The sequence below is a fragment of the Patagioenas fasciata genome, chromosome 10 (genome assembly GCF_037038585.1).
Source record: "Patagioenas fasciata isolate bPatFas1 chromosome 10, bPatFas1.hap1, whole genome shotgun sequence".
Taxonomy (NCBI): domain Eukaryota; kingdom Metazoa; phylum Chordata; class Aves; order Columbiformes; family Columbidae; genus Patagioenas; species Patagioenas fasciata.
Genome location: NC_092529.1, coordinates 13,884,992 through 13,902,106, shown reverse-complemented (window position 1 = coordinate 13,902,106; position 17,115 = coordinate 13,884,992). Strand labels below are relative to the sequence as shown.

Genomic DNA, 17,115 nt, shown 5'->3' with positions numbered 1-17,115 from the left:
GGAGGGCAGATAAAAACCACCTTTATGAGACAGCATTCTTGCTTTGAGTCACAGCTCGGGGGTTTGAGTCCAGGTTCACATTAATCATAGCAGTGGAGATGCTCTGACAGAGCAGGACTGTCGGAAGCTGCAGCTCCCTGAGCAAGTTACACCAACCTGGATATACACACACACATATGGCTTACAGGGTTTTAAATAAAAAGCGGCTGTACTCTTAAGATTTGGTTGAAACAAATCAGTCCATCTAGTCCTAGTACGTAGAATATGTCAGATCTTGAAGACAGAGACAGGGACAAAGGAAAAAATAAATAAAAACTGTCTTGAAATCTTTTACATATTAGCTTAATTTCTTAAAAAGACTCTGCTAAGAAATAAACGCTGTGACTTCAACTAATTTTAATTCTACCTTCTCAGCACTATTCCTGTGAAACAATGACAAGTCTAATTCATGATCTTCCCCAAAGTCACCGTTTGGTCTCAGGAGGGGGTCGGAAGCTCAGTACAAAATGTCAGTGTCACAACTTCACAGCTCAACACTCGCTTTTGATCAGGTCTGGGAAGTGAGAATAGATGCAATATGCTCATTCCTCTACTGTTGCTGCAGAGTAGTCATTAGTTTTAATTATTTTCTAGGTTCTAGGGGGAACCATTAAAAAAATTAATCACAAATGAAAGGAACAGCAGCTGCATGTGGCCATAAAAAGACAATAAAGCATTTTAGGATACACACTTGTTATGATTTATACTCAAAACAGGACTAGAGGTAGCATATGGCGATTGCCATAAAGTAACATTTATAAAAACATGGAGATTTATCTCCAAGCTCAGCTGAATGCAAGAAGTTGCATTTACTTGAACTTATATTAAGATTCTTGTAATACCACAACTGTGGTTTTTTGATTGGTTGGTTGGGTTTTTTGTTTGTTTTATTTTTTAACCAAGCCAGGTTGCCACAGTTCTCAGCCTGTTGCACCTATAAACATATATCCTTTAAGCAGACTTTCTTTTCACTATTTCAGCTGAGCTATTCCCAAGCCTGGATGCAGGGAAGGTGCAGACATCAGTCAGGCCATGACAATCTCACCAGCTCCTGCTCACCTGCTGCAAACCAACACGGCATCACCAGTGACTCCACATGCCCATAAGGACCCTCCGATTAGTTCAAGGTTTGTTTTGCTTTAGTTTCAGCATCTCAAACCTATTAAGTGTCATGGGTGATAATTACTATAAGCAAGGTATTACTATTTACTGTAAATAAGAAAAAATAGTATGTAAAACTATCATCTCAGTTTCCACATACTGATTGAATCCATATGGCAGAGAGGAACAGCAGAAAAAGCAGGAATTTACAGTAGAGACATGTTTGTAAGAAAGCAGAACAAATATTATGGAGTATTCCTATTAAAATCTGGAATTCATAAAATGTTAACATACCTTTTACAGCTTTTATGCAACACACCTTGAGGAATAGGACAGGATGCATCGCATACAGGAGCAGAAGACATGGAGCTGGCTGTACCTGAGGCAAGAAGGATGGGGCTGGGTCAGGAGTGAAACAGAGAGCACACGAGCCCTGGGGATGGTGTGGCCTGACCCAGCCTGCACAACTTTTGCTTCCCAGTCTCTCCACGCAGGAAAAAGCCGTTCACAAACACTGAGACAGGTCAGTTCCCCTGGTTGAACCTTGTAGACCAAATCAATCCCTGGTACAACACACGCTCCTGTCAGATTTAGATACTGAAACTCATCAGCAAAAAGGAGTTCAGGGTGCACAATCACATTCTACTTTCACATGCTATGAAAGTATATTTTTTAAATTCAGCAGTAACAGACTAAAGTGAAACTGCCTCAGTAAATAACCAGTAGAAATAAATGAGTGCTGGATGGCCAAGATACTGAAATGTCGCAAGACTCTCCTCATTTATTTACTGTCCGATTCAATATTTTTAATTCCCCCAATCCAGTCCAGAGCAACCTACACTGATACCATTAAATGTCAGTGCAGGCACAAGCCAGCCTGGCACCGGGATGTATCTGCCACTGGGGAAGGGGTTGGCTGCAGGAATGCAAAACCAAACCACAGTGAGAGCAGCGACATGGAGCTTCTCATCCCTCCTCTATGAGCAGGGCCAGGAATAAAGGTCACTTGGCACATGGGAAGAAGCGAACAGCCTCTCTGCTGCTTTGCACACAACAGAGCTCAGGCGTGAAAACCCAGCCTGCTGGCCCCATTCCTGCTTACTGAGTGTGTGCATGATGTAGCTCAGGAGATGCTTGCGGAGCCTGAGCTGTGCCTGCAGAGCCCAGCTGTTCTGGCAGGGTGAGATGCAGGACAGTGGGGTGAGATGCAGGACAACAGGGCAGCCTCCTCACACCTCTGCCCCTTGGCCGGGGTGGGTCCAGCAGCACTAAGGAGCCTAAAAGTCTTTAGAGCTATAACTGATGCACATTTCTTATGCTGTTTTTGCTGACAAAACAGCACCCAAGTTGTCCCTACCAACAAAGACCAAGAGTTCTAGGCTGTCGGCTCAGGATTAGACCATCATATTTTCCTAGTCAAAAAAGAAAAGGTCCAATTTTCATGGTACATCTACAACCCTGCCACTTGCTGTTCCTAGTTTATTGTCCACTCTTTTCCTCTCCAGTCTGAGCATGTTTGAAGTCTGGGAGACAAAAAGGTCAAAGTTGTAAAATAACTGCTGTCTCCTTCTCCCTTCTCTCCAGCTCAAGAAAAATGCAAGATGTGGGTTTCTGTTTTTTTTAAAGGAAAGGTAATCTCCACCTCATCTACCTCACCATTTCTGCAGAAACGAAAAACATATTACCATCCCCACAGAGACCCTTCTCCTTGTTTTGCAGTCACCTTCATACTTAGGACTGCTGACTGCAAAGAGAGAGCTAATGAAATAGAGCTGGAAAAGTGTCACATCCACAAAACCAAAGTCTGCCCAAGATAGCAGAGGGACAGACAGGGCTCTGAGCAACCTTACCTAGTTGAAGATGTTACTGCTTATTACAGGGAGGTTAGACTAGATGACCTTTGGAAGTCCTTTCCAACCTAAACTATTCTATGATTCTAAGATATTTCTTCCTTGAAAATGGTTTAAATGAACATTATGAAATGCTGAGATGATTTGCATTTATTTCAGACTACGCCATGCTGCTTCTGCAAAGTGCTGTGAAGCTCCTGGTTGGTGCCAACAAAAAGTTGAAACATGCAGGGTAGATCTCAGGCTGATGTGAACCCCTGTCTCCTGTGGAATTTCAGTGACAGTGATGGAGAGTTGGAAGTGACAGGATCTGAACTGTTGGGCTGTGTTAGAAGAGACAGAACTGTCAATATCCATCCCCTTGTTTCTCCCACCCCACATGGAAGCCACGCACTGGCTCGCCAGGCGACAGCATCGCTTCAACCGGTCAGAGGATTCCACTGGTGCTTTCCCTGCTTCGTGGCTACAGCTGCGATGAACATCCAAGAGCTGGGGTAGGGTATCATTTCACATCCAAAATGGGCAGAAGCATTTATTTTGGCACAGAATTACTCAGCTGCAGAAACAGCACAGTTGTTGGGGCTAATTCAATGCAGCATTGTGAAGAGGAATACAATTATTTGGAAAATCTGAATGCAAGACAGTGATAAATACATTTATGTACATTAAAATAAATCACCTCTGATATTATTTTTCTTCCTCTGACATTAATATAACCATCTTTAAAATAATGTGACTTTTTTTTTTAATGGGGGTATTTATTTCAATTAAGTAGTATAAAGCATCAGATCTAAACAGAGCTGTAGGCAAGGGATTTGGTTATTTAGAATTATGCTGCCTCTATAGTTCTATATTGTACTCAGACATTATAAGAAATTAGGCACAACAGGGAGAAAGAATCAATCAGTCCTGGCTAAGGAATTGAGATAATAATGACTCATTTGATGGAATTGCTCTGGAAAATTAATAATGACAGTGGTAATTACTAACCTGGGATAGCTGCAGTGCTCATTATTCTCCTTTTACCCTATTGAATGTTAAGTATTGTGAGGACATTTGTTAGAAACACAGTCTTGTCTGCAGGCTTTCAATCAGAGACAAGGACTCTCCGAGAGGTCTGAAATCCGTCCTCCTCTTACACTCGCCAGGAAACAAACCCAGAACAATTGTAATAGTTGATATATGGCATAGAAAACAGCAAATAAGATATTATTTGCAAGAGTTAATGCCTTCCGAGCTTGATTCGTGGCATCTCTGCTACCTTTTCTCACCCAAGCAGAGGACCTTGCCTGCTGCTTCTTTTAGAGAACGAAGAATTGATGCATCTTTGAAGATCCCATCATTTCATTAACTGTTTCATTACCTCTGTGTCAGCCATTAGTCTTCTTGCTGACAACAACTATACATGGCACCTTTTCCAGCCCATCAACCTGGCTTCTCCATCAGCGAGACACGTCAAAGTCAAAGAGAGGACATTTCTCCCCAGGACAGGCAGTGATGCTGAGGGCAGGAGCTCCTGGCCAGGGCATCGGGAGACACTGGGAGCTGAAGAGCTCACCTGAGAAATGCTGGGCATAGAAAATATTCTTTAATATAACCCCAGAGAGACATTAGACTCTAAAAAGCTGTGAGCGACTAACAATAAGGATGTCTAGCAGCTGTGCTCTCAAAAAATCTGTTCCATGCTGCACAACTTCTTTATATTTTAAGTGGATCAGCAGAGGGTTTACCTTCTGTTGAGCCACAAGCATGAAACTGATGCACTGTAACAGGGAAGGGAACAAAAACAAAGATGAAGGGAAAGAAATTTCTAATTTTCTGAACAAGGCAGAGGTTTCTCAAAGCAGTAACTACCCTCTTTAACTGAGGAATTCTGAACTTCTAGTCAACTTCCCTAATTATTCCCATTTTTCTGACAAATTCTTTTTCTGAGCTGATTTAGCCCAAAATTGCTTGCAGCTTTATGAAATGTACTCTTTTAAGGCACCCTATATACACATTGACAATTCTTTTAATTTAATCCTTTACTGACAAAGTTGCGCCATGTGCTAACTCTGCCTTTTTCTACCAAGATTGTCAAACATGCAGTTTTTCCAGAGGGATTCATGAATGCAAGAATCTTATCTATAGATTTTAGAAAGTAGAAGCACCTTTTAGTCCTAGAATTATAAGCCATCTATTTGAAGTCTCTTGTGATAAGGCAGCTTCTCCCCCTCCATGCCCAGCCCTGCCACTCTCCAGAGACTGTAATGTTATGATGGGGCCTCAGTTGCACCCCCACACTTCCAGGCTCAAGCAAGAGACTAAAGCTGGTTTGGCATCTCTGCCTGGCCCCAGCCTCCTCTCAAAGGACTCGCAGCAGTCGGGCAACATGGTTCCCAGACACAGCAGGGGACTTTATTGCACAAGGATGTTCCTCTGTGTCATTCACCCGATCTCCTTTGCTGCTGGGGTTCCTACAGGCAGGGATGTCCCAGCAGCACAGTGCAGGTCACAGCCTTGTCCCTCATAATACTTAAACCCCAGTGGGACATTATTGGGACGCTTTTTTATTTACAGTTGTAGCATCATTAATGCCATTTATCTTTATTATTTCACCTCCTTATTGTTCTGTTAGATTGTTTTCAAACAAGGTGAGAACAGTGATGTTCACTGTGTGTGCAATTTATGAAATGTCAAGAATGGGGGACATGAGCTCTGCTGGGGCAAGGGAAGCTGATGACAATTTCTAACTGCAGTCTCTGCTTTCAGGCGTCTCGTTCAGCCCCTTGACAAACCCGCTGTCACCCAGGCTTGTTCCTGCACAGTGAATACATCCAATTATTCTGGTACAGGATGGCTTGACAAAAACAGTCCAGGCATAGAATCCGAACAATTCACTTTTGGTTTAAAAATCCAGTTTTCTTTTAAACCTCTTTTTCCCCGTTGCCAGTACTGATCCTAGCTCCTTAATGATACTGAAATCCACCCTCCAGAAGAAGCGGGATTTGTATCACTGCTATCCAGGGTTGGTGCTACATGCATCAAATAGTTTATTTTATTAATCTGTGCAGTATTAAAGAAATACCCAAACAGGCGACATTTGCAAAGCTCCCCTGCTGTGTTAGCTCTGACCACTGCCTGAGTATTTTAAAAATAACCATAAATGGAGCACACCTTGTGCATTCCTCCTAAGGAGATTTTACACTATTTAAGAGAGGAGGTCAATTAAATTAAATGTGACGCATAAAGTAAACAGGCACTCAAGAATTAAAAAGTAGACCTCGCAACCATTAACTCACCAAGACAGTGTGACCAGAGACCTGGCTCTGTGTCCCCAGAGCCCACATGTCTGTCCTACTGGCTTCTCCATGTTTTGCCTCTGGCCCCAAAAATAACCACTGTCACGTGTGGGTGCCAGCAGCCCTCCACGAACAATTTTCCAGGAATCACTGTGGCAGCAACACTTGCATTGCCTGAAGGATTCAAGACCAAACAGAGCTTTCCCAGAGAATTCAAGACACAGTCACACTGGATGTTGAGTTCTTTTGAGTGCCTCACTCTAAGCATCAATATGGAGCTGCCTCTTAATCAAACACTTCTCGTCATTAGTTTTCCCAACAGGAGAAGACGTATCTGGGAGTCTGACTATGAGTGCTAAATGTTGAAAATAACTGGTACGAAATCTATCAGTTTGGAACCAGGGATCCTGAAGCAAGAATGAAGAGAGCTATTCTGCACCACAAATGCCTTTCACAGTTTATCTGAACCACAGCAACACATTAAATCTCAGTCTGTGCTTGCAGCTGTGCTCAGCTAAGACTAAAATACTCATTTATGTAGTCACCTCCACCTGGGAGGATGTCACCTGCAAGCACATCTCAAGAGCAAGGCCAAATTTAGTACACTTACAATCCTGACTGACTATAACACTTCAAATGATCCATGCCTGCTCTGGGCATTTCTTTCTTCAGCGTAAACAAAGGTACTGAATTTCTGTTCAAAAGTGCATGCAAGCTTGGAGAGTTAATTATTGTAATTATCAATTGAACAGACTCAGAATGCTAATCTATTATAAAGTGGTCTGTTAATTGGTGTTAAACTGTCATTAGCCTGCCATTTTCCGTATTATCAAGCTGACCTGGAGCACAGCACAGTTGAAAAACCAATCCATTTCTCATTTCTGGCAAACACTGATTGCAGATTTGGAAAAGAGGAATGAAAAAAAAATCTACATACCTGGAATTGAAATTACTCTGACAACACAGGAAAACATCATTCTGTTGCTTTAAACTACAGTTTTTGATACACATGGAACTGTACTTGTATGTACTTTTCCATCATTGCTTTTCGCCTTGCCCCCTGCAGCGGTGCCCGTGTTGGTCTGAGCCTGATCTTGACCCTTCTGGTGCTGCCACAGGCCTTGGGCTCTGCCAGCTCAGGTGCTCATCACTGTCAGGACACTGACTCTATCCCCAAACTGCAAATCTGCAGGTAGAAGAGGAGTTTTCCTCCTGAAGCCCAAAGCCACAAGCCCACAGCCTTCTCCACCATGAAAGTCTCCATTTCTTGACCCAGCAAACACGACCTCCATCTGATCCTCCTTTAGTACCACTGAGGGCTTAGGACCTGGTACCTGCAGGGTACCAAATATCCGAGAATAATGATCAGCACCTTGACAGACCCATGAATGACTCAAAAAGCAGCTGTCCATAAGGAAGTCCCAGGAAAAAAAAAAGGTGTAGGTCTCAGCCTGGTCTCTTCCACTCTAAAAGTAGCTGCCTTCAGCCAGTCTTTGGTCTTTAATTTATAGAAGTGGAGACAAAATTCGCTTAGTTATATCTCCGAGGTCAGTTGCAAAATTTGGGCACCCAGCAGGGCAAAGAACTTTCACTTAAATATGCTCCAAGAGGGAGAGATGGTATTTTAATTTCAGATGATCATGAGGGAAAGCAGCACTGCTGACTGCTCTGTCTTCCCCAGAAGCCATCACTGAAGTCCCATGACCCAGCAGAGCACTTCGCAGGGCATCTCACCTGACTGACAGCTACCTATACTAATATTTCTTTCTTTTTATTTTAGTAGATAGCCAATTTTAAAAGTTCAGGGGAACTTAAAATGAACTTTATGAAGCTCAGACATGGTTCACTACCTGAGACAATTTCACCATGAAGCAATCTCTGAAATACTCACCTGCACATTGCCCCTCTCTCTGTGAGAACCCACCACACCTTTTTCAGCATCCCTCACTGGAGGATACAGGGCAGAATTTTCCAGTTTGACAGATATGCAAGAATTGAATAGGGGAGCAGTGAATTTTCTATATGCTAATAAGAACCTCTTGGTCTTCAGGTACCTTTAAAATCTCATCTAGGACCTTAGATAAGGGAAAAAAGATACAGAGATTCAGAAAGCCCATGGAAATTGTGACTTGCCATTTGCTGAGACTCTTTCCACCATGTTTTATCAATAACTAGGAAAACAAAGTCTTTGTCAGATAAGAACTGGAGATAATCCTACTTTTCTTTGTACTTATTGCCAGCGCACAGCTGCTGTTCTACTCGTTTGTGTCATTTTTCACTTTCCTTCCAGAACCCTTCCAGCACCTGCCTTTGCATGTTGAAATGTAGGAGAAGTACAAAAGGAAAGAAATAAAACTTTCAGTGCCATCAATAATAAACATAGGAAGTTTCTAGAAGTGGGAATCCATCTAATTCAATGTATTTCACTACTGATGGCTGTTATTCCCCCATTCAGGCTTTTCTGAGACATCTATTTATCACTTTCTTTCCTTACACTGGCAGAATACCCAAGTATATCTGAATGAGCCTCATTTCTCCTCTTCCTCAAAGTATGTGCAAATCTTCTTCTATTTTATACCCTTTACTACCACACAGATGCTCAACCACAGCATATTCCTGTTTATTTTGGTCCACGAGGCCCTGTTTCCTCAATAAACTGATACATTTGGGAACAAGCCATCCCATTCCTTTTTTTTTTGGTAGCATATAAGCTAAGAGGTCAACATCACTTCCGTGCTGAAAATGTAACCCCAAAATTGCCCATCCAGCGATATGACTTCTTTGTCAGCATCTTCCACCTGAACTGGAAGTCAAACTAATTCTTGCAGCCGACAAGTACCTTTTCAAAGAGTTCTAACAGAGATCATCAGCATTGTCTGTCAACTTCTATCTCTCTGAATAATTTTCTTGGCAGGAGCTGCTGCATAAAAGTCATACACACCTCTATGAGTTTTACACATTACACTCAACATTATGCAGTGGTACCAGTGACCAGGATTTTTTGGCAGGAGATTAGAAAACTGTCAGTCCCTGGCTTTTTCTCAGCCTGCCCTATCACAAACAGAATTTATTGTTGCTGGGATACTGTCATCAGGACATTCGCTGGACGTTTTGCTTTGCTTATCTTTTACTCTTCAAAGTGCTACATATTCCCTGTCTTTTTACCTAACTCTCTCATTATTATTCCATCCATTGCTTACATCTTTACAGTCCCTCCAGTTGCCTTCACGTGATCTTGCTGCCTTATTTTCTGCCAGTGAGTTCAAATTCCACCTGAGTGCTTCTTCCTTTTACTGCAATAAAGGAAAATAAAGCTACATAGATGGAAAGCTACCTCTTCTGCTACTTGGGAAAATGGACTCTACAAGCTTTCCACTGGAGGAATCACCTGGTTAGGCTTGGAGAACACTGATGAGTACGATGTCAAGGACAGCTGTCAAAATCAGAAATGCCTGTTATATTTTCCTCTACACTTCAATCACGTTTGCTTTAACTTCACTTTATTGGTATGCACCGACATGGTCCAAAACGGATGTAGAGACTGAGAAAAGACAAATAGCAAGCTTCCACTGTTTCAGGAGATTAAGATCTTTTCCAGCATACTTGTTCAAGGAAGCGGCTTCTCTAAGCACCATTGTTTTAAAGAATGAACAAGAAAAGAAAAAAATAATCATGTTGATCTGTAATTTGTTCTTAACTACTTTAGGATTGAAACAGAAATGTAAAGCTTTCCATAGTACCATTAGGAAACTTTCAGTAGAGGGAAAATAATTAAAACCTGTCCTTACGTCTTGGTACCCAATGGACTCATTGCTAATGACTTTTCACGAGCGCTAACAATGATAGCTACAGAAACAAGGAAAACTGGAGAATACCATGAAACAGTATTTGAACATTGTTTCTATTTTCTAAATCTATCAGTCAAAGATGTACAGCCTTTCCTTAACAAAAGGCAGGCAAAAATCACAGGGATTTCTCATTTCTTGGATGGTTAGTCAAGACTTACTGTTCAGCAGATGCACATAAGTGTGGTTCTTCTGCACTGAATAAATGTCCTTCCTTACCGGCATTTGCTTTTGATACTCAGCCGAAGTGGCCTGTTGGGAGAGAAACTCAGATGACTGCCTTGCTGCTTCTGTTTGCTTTGGCAAGATGTTGGGTGCTAATTTAAAACAAAGCATTGGCTTTTTTATGGGGTGTGTGGGCTGGCAGCCATATGCTTGTAAAGGCATGCAAGGCTACAAGCAATGCTTTCTCTCTCTTTTTTCTTTTTGTTAAATAAACCCAAAAGGTCCACTGTCCATTTTCATCAATGTAAATGCTGTATAGAGGTTCCCAATTAATGATTATGCCTCAGCTCCTGTTGAGAGCAATGGCAAAACTCTTAAAGCCACATTGTTCTACAGTTCCAAGTACCAACATTCTTTCCCGCACATCAAGAAAACTCAGCTGTGGTATCATCCCTTGCCTTAGAAACTCCTGTAAAGAAGCCACATGTACTGGAACAGCCCCATCAGCCAACTTTGATGCTTACCATCTAGTTAATTATTTCTGACCGCTCCATTTGCTTTGACATTATTTCAGTGGTGCAACGGCTCTTCTTTCACATAATGAAATTATGATTGAAATGATGTATTTTGTATGTGTCCTAAGAATCCATGAATTTTAAACTGTTTCTCCCTAACTTGGCTGTTCCTGTGATGATGCTGTGTTTAATGCTGCAAACTAGCACCAGACTGATCTGATTAATTTCTTTATGGCTATGGTGAGCTCATTAGTGAACTTACTGGGTTTTGTCCATGTGGGTGGAGGGAAAACTAAAGCATGAACTTACAGATCACTATTTCTCAGCAGTAATTCCCTTCATGGATGCTCCCAGTGTACCATTTTGAAAACAAGCTCGTTCACTTTGCAAGTGGAGTAAATACCCTGCTCATATCAATTCCTTGCAGAAATTGCTCTCCCTGCAATCTATGCAAAGACAATGGAAAAAAGGCAATCTACATCTTGGGGGCAGCAGGGGACTCTCCTTCTAAAGATTATCCATCCCCATTTGCTCAGTTTGCTTTCCATTTGCTCTCCAGGGGGACTACCCCCCAATTAAAGCATTTAGTTCAGATCCACGGTGAGGAGCAGTGAGGGCATCAGGCTCTCCCAGGCTGAGACCTGCACCTGGGGATGGAGAGAAAGGGGCAAGAACAGCAGATGACCAGGAAGACCCTGGCAATTGCCAGCTCTACTAATTGCCTAAATTCACTGATTTTGCTACAATGTGAGTAGGCGGAAAGCCCCAGTAAATTGTTGGGGCAGATCATGTGAACCTTTTGCTGCGGGCAGGTTTTAAAACTACAAGCTAGCTTTTAAGAATTGTATGGCCTCCACAATTATATTTTTTCATGCAGTAATTTCCTAATTAACAATTTATCCCCTTTGAGGCCTTACACTGGCAAATTGTTTGTTTTGGCTTGTTTTTTTTCCTATTCTGACAGGAGCAAAATTATTTATCCCATTTCTTCACATAGAGGTTCATTTTATGTTCTAATGAACAGTGGTAAGAAGAGAACAATACAGGAAAACACACAAAGTTACCCCCTGCCCAGATCAGAGAGAAATTTCTTATCTTTGACACCTGCTGGCAATTAGTCCTTTGCATGCTTGAATTTACAATCAGCACCCCTCCTGCAACAGGATTCAAGCACAGGATCCCAGCTGCTGCTCAGCTCTGCCCTCTGCTCCCACGGGCGGCTGGAAGGAGCCGAATCCTGATGGTTTATTTTATAGCATTCAAAAAGGAACTTATTTCCTTCCAATATCCATCAAGGGGGCACTTTGACACAGATCAGGTTGAACCTCATGTTTTTACACACGTTTGGTTTGACATGAAGATATCTCTTGTCTGATGGGAAAGAAATTTATTTTCCTACAAAACCCATATGGATCAGGGTCTCTGTCAGTCCTGCATCAGGGTTGTGCCCTCCAGCCTATTGGACTGTGCCTGCAGGAAAAGCCTCTCCTCCTCCACCCAGGCTGGTGGCCGCTTAACTAATCCTTCCTTAATTGCCAATTTTTCTGCTCGACAGATAAAACCAGCTTTAACTTATTTGCTTCTAACTGGACCTCACTGATGAGAGATCTTTCTCACTTGCTGGTGACCTGGTAACCTGCTGTGCTCCTCCTCCTCCAGAGGTCTGGCATATATAGCAATGAACAGCTACAATAATTACATTTACTAGCTACAGATTTTTTATTTTTTCTTTTTAAAAAAGTTTGGCCTGGAATCTGGAAGGCCAGGGAACCTTCTGTAACATCAAGTTAACTTGCATTTAAATGTCTACCCTATTAAGTACTCAGTACAGTTTTTCAGTCCAGCATTTTGCTGGAATATAACAATACCCTGAGATTTTGCCCATCTGAAAATATTTCTATGCTACATAAGGTGAGTCGGCTTTGCACAGTGTAGAAAACTGAACATAAATACTGGATAGAAATATTGTAAAGAATACTGTTCTTTGAAGTGCTCGTGGCATTTGAAAGCCATCTAGAGCTTTAAAGTATAGGTTTTTATTAAGTATTTCAAAGGAACTTTGGAGCTATTATTTCTTATTTTGCTATTAAGACCTGTAAGTTTGAAAATTAATCATTATAGGACCTTTGATGCAAAAATCTATGAATAAAATAAATTCTGAAGGCTATTTCCACTCTAAATCATATTAAAACATTCCTTCATCTCCATTAATTTAATGCACATCTCAGAAAGTATCTTAAATATTAGGGATAATATGCTGCTAAATAATGCAAAACACCTATCACTTCTTGAATTTTCTTCCATTAACACACTATATTTCTCACTGCTTTCTAGTGACCTTTAAATAAACTTTTCAGGTCACTAATTAGCATGATAAACAATAGATTCCCATTTCATGGGCAATTTCATGGTCAAGCAACCCACTAGAGACAGGCTACATGCTCTGCAATATTCATATCTGCAGCGAGCATGGGAGCATCTCTCAAAATACATTTTCTTTCAGCAGTATCTCTAGGAACACGTCTCAGTACATTTTTTGCATAATTCCCCGATAGCTGAGCCTAATTCTTTCATTAGGATGTGTGAGATCTCAGAGGAGTGGTCTCGCACAGAAGAGTAAAGCCATGTTTTAACATTCACAGCAGCAAACTGCCCTGATGCCAGCGCAGCCCGACAGCAGTGACATTTGGTGTGCTGTCGAGGAACAATATACATTGCACCATTGTCACAGTGAATTTGTTATCATTCTGTTCTCAGGGCAAGTTTCTCTTGTCACTTCTCAATTATGCTTCATTTGTTTTTATCACAAAACTTAATTTGAAGCAGTTGCTTCACAGATGGGTTAAAGCATTTTTCTTTAATGTTTCCAGCAAAAGAAGACAAAATGATCACTGGTATTGTATATAAAACTAGACCCTGTTATGCTGTAGTGTGGGAGATGATTGCAATGCGAACACTGCAGGTAAATGGGAAGGAGAAGTTTGCATGTCTGCCTGTGCTGCTGCTGAACAGTATTTCTGCCTCGTTGAGCCCCGTACCTGCCTGCTTTGTTCCCAAAATGCCTTGAGGGGCTGGTGCCACCCCCCAGGCTGACACTGCTGTGCTCGCTCTGCCACCACCACCAGCCACCATGGCTTATCTCCCACCATGAGGCAAGGACAGCCAGCATCTGTGGCACCACACAGGGGGAAACACCTCCTGAAATTTCAGCGTTGCTGTAGAAAGTAAAAACCAACCAAACAAAAAACCAACCAAACAAAACCACAACAAAACAACAAAAAACATCCACAAACACCACAAACAAAAACCCATACAATCAAAAAACAAAAGCCAAAAAAACCCAAGCAAACAAGTCACAGTTAAAAGAACACAAGGAAATAGAATCATAGAATAGTTCTGGTTGGAAAAGACCTTGCAGATCATTGAGTCCAACTGTTAACCCAACATGGCCACATCCACCTGTCAGCCATGCCCCTAAGAACCTCATCTACACATCTTTTAAACACCTTAGGGATGGTGACTCCACCAGTTCCCTGGGCAGCCTGTTCCAATGCCTGACAACCCTTTCCAGCAAGAAATTTTTGCTAATATGCAGTCTGAACCTCCCCTGGCACAAGTTGAGGCTATTTGCTCCTGTCCTATTGCTTGTTACCTGGGAAAAGAGACCCACCTCCACCCTGCTAAAACCTCCTTTCATATTTGGAGAGGGGCTGTTTTCCTCCAGGTGACTGAGATGGGTGGATGGGAGAAGCAGGGGATGAAAAAGCAGAAAGACAAGGGCATGGCGGTTAAGGGGAATAAGCACTTGCTGGCAGTTGGAAAGATGATTTCCAGTCTCATTTTTGCCACTGAGAGGGCTTAATTTCTGGGGAACTGAACCTGCTCCACTCTCACCCCATCCTTCCTCAGTGTTCGTCCTCCCTGGTCTGGGAAGATTCAGGACATGGACACCTCCCACTGTGCACTGGAACTACTTCTAGCATGGGGGAGTAGATGCTACCCCAAAATTATATTCACTGATTAGAGCCACAGGAGAGCAGAGGATGGCAGGGAGCTCTGCAGACCATCCCATCTTGCCCTTGAACAAGCAGAAGCAGCTCCAGCAGGTTGCCCAGTCCACCCCACTGGGCACTGGGGTCCTAGCCCATGCTTCATCCCTAAAATAGAGAGTTATTTCAAGGCAGTCTGTCACGGCCTGCTGGTAACTTGGATTAAATTGATGGCTGCTTCTCCCTATGGATTCCGTCATCTGCTTCTGCCTCTTGTCTGTGGCATAGACAGGATAACGGAGGAGGACAGAAGGAAATTTAAGTTCTTCTGTGTTTTGAATAAGTGGGGAAGGGAAGCATTTGGTGTCCCATGTGGGCATCAGAGAACAAATGAGGAAGAAACACAAAAAAAACTTGAACACATCAGGAAATCCACACTGGTAACACGCAGCAGTTGCTGCTGCCCCTTGTGTGGTGGGAGAGTCCCATGGGTGGCCACAGGAACAGGGTCCCTGAGTGCCCATGGGCAAATGTACCCAATGTCCTACGGTCCTTCAATGAATTTGTGAGCAGCAGAGGATGGGAAGATAAACCCTGCGTCTCAACAGCAGCGATGCAAAAAAAGATACGAGAAAAAATACAAAAGAAGCATCTATTTGTTAAAACCCAGGTAAAAGCTACAAGTACATCATGGGAAGCAGGGCAGGTCCTCCATACCTGGCTTTACCAACCTGTTGTCATAGAAACCCATTACTGCACAGCTCTGGGGCTCTAAATGCTGCAAAGCTCCACTGGTGCTAAGGAAACCCATCCCTCCACGCTGTGCTCTGGGAAGGTCTGCCCTCCCCCACTCCAACTCAGGTACCCGTAGCGTGGATTGCTGCAGAGTGCTGAGCTCATACAGCAGAGGTTCCTAGATGGTGTTTGTGACACTTACTATGAATTACAAGCAATCTTTCATTTTATATCTGTACGCCTGTATATGAAGATAACATTATGTGCATCATTTTCTGAGAATATACTTATATTGCAGTGCACTAGATGAAGCAATATTGTATTGATGGAAAAGAAATAACAAAATATTAAAGGAAAATCAATAAATGCTTTAAAATCACATCCTTCAGCCTTACTTAACTTTGTTTAGGCAGGCAATAAAGTTCCCAGGAGCCCTGAAAGCAGGCATGCTGTGGCGCTGAGCTGACCACACTCACTGCTGGAAGCAGCTCAAGCTGGAGGGAAGCGCAGGTGACCTTCTTAGAGAGACATCAGCACTTTCCTGGTACCTGGCAAAGACACTGAAGAAAGAAGTCAGGATTTTTATAACTCAGGCCTATCTTAATCAACAATTAGTATGCATCTGAGCAGCTCCAAACTGGCCCATTAACCTGACAGCTACCAGGTGTAATGTTGCTCAGGCTGCAGGGCAGGCAAAGGAACCCACCAGCACTTTCCTAATTGCTGAAATAAATAAACCTTAGCTTTTTCACCTTTTTCATCTGCAGCTGTTCACTGTCATCTCCATTTTCCAGATGAGGCAAAGGCAGGGTACTCTGGGTTTCTGCTGCAGACCCCACCTGCCATGCTCATTCACAGAGCTGGAGAACCTGCTGACGTTAAATGTTTTTATATAGGCCAGTACTCTTTCAAAAGTGGGTCCAGAATTAGGTTAGTAAGTCGATATTTACACGCAAGATGATGTGCCCTGGTTTTCCAAAGTGCTGAATACCCAGCCCAGAAGTTCCCTTGTGGGGCTGGAAACTTTATTTTTGGCACCTCATTTTATAGAAGGGCCATCTGTAACAGCTAGCTCTAGCTGCCATGTAATTAATTCCAAGTTACATAAGCAATTCATGAATAAGCATTATTTCCCATATATTAAACTTGCAGAGACAGGTTTCAGAAATGAATTGGTATTTAGCAAGGTAGGCCTCTGAAATTGTCAATTAATGCTCCTTGACATTTTATAAGTATGTTAATTTATATTAAACCTACTGCAGCTAACTTTGCATAAGATAACTCTGAGCTTCAGTCATAAACTAAAAAGACTTACGCAGTTCAGGAGCATTATGGCCGCTTTTTATCATCTTTTTGACATAATGCACATGCTGTATGCAACGCTGTGAAGATAAACACATATATAAAGCAGGCAATTACCTCAGTTCACACAGACTATCATATTTATGACCATTTACAGAGCCTTTATATAACTCATTTACTCTAGGTGCTGGAGTAAATATATCATTATAAACCCATGAGCTGGGTTATGAGAGGCAGGTATCAAGATTTGCTGCCATCCAGTTAAGTCACCAAAAAACTCCTTATTCCTTTCC

General features: G+C 42.3%; 2 protein-coding genes across 8 annotated transcripts in view; both read right to left on the bottom strand.

The window, feature by feature from the left end:
- LOC139828783 (uncharacterized) overlaps positions 1–10,517 on the bottom strand; it is a 56,796-nt gene extending 46,279 nt beyond the window's left edge. For all 6 annotated transcript variants that reach the window (XM_071813194.1, XM_071813195.1, XM_071813197.1 and 3 more), the window contains exon 1: positions 10,278–10,517. In XM_071813194.1, the coding sequence (XP_071669295.1) occupies positions 10,278–10,503 (226 nt within the window). In that variant the 5' untranslated portion in view covers positions 10,504–10,517. The remainder of the gene's footprint in view (positions 1–10,277) is intronic.
- A 4,903-nt stretch (positions 10,518–15,420) lies between these two features.
- The window catches only part of LOC139828782 (uncharacterized), a 266,478-nt gene continuing 264,783 nt past the window's right edge, over positions 15,421–17,115 (bottom strand). For both annotated transcript variants that reach the window (XR_011740739.1, XR_011740740.1), the window contains 2 exons: positions 16,836–16,902; positions 15,421–16,080 (listed from right to left, as the gene is read on the bottom strand). The gene's annotated coding sequence lies outside the window, so the exon portion shown is untranslated. The remainder of the gene's footprint in view (positions 16,081–16,835; positions 16,903–17,115) is intronic.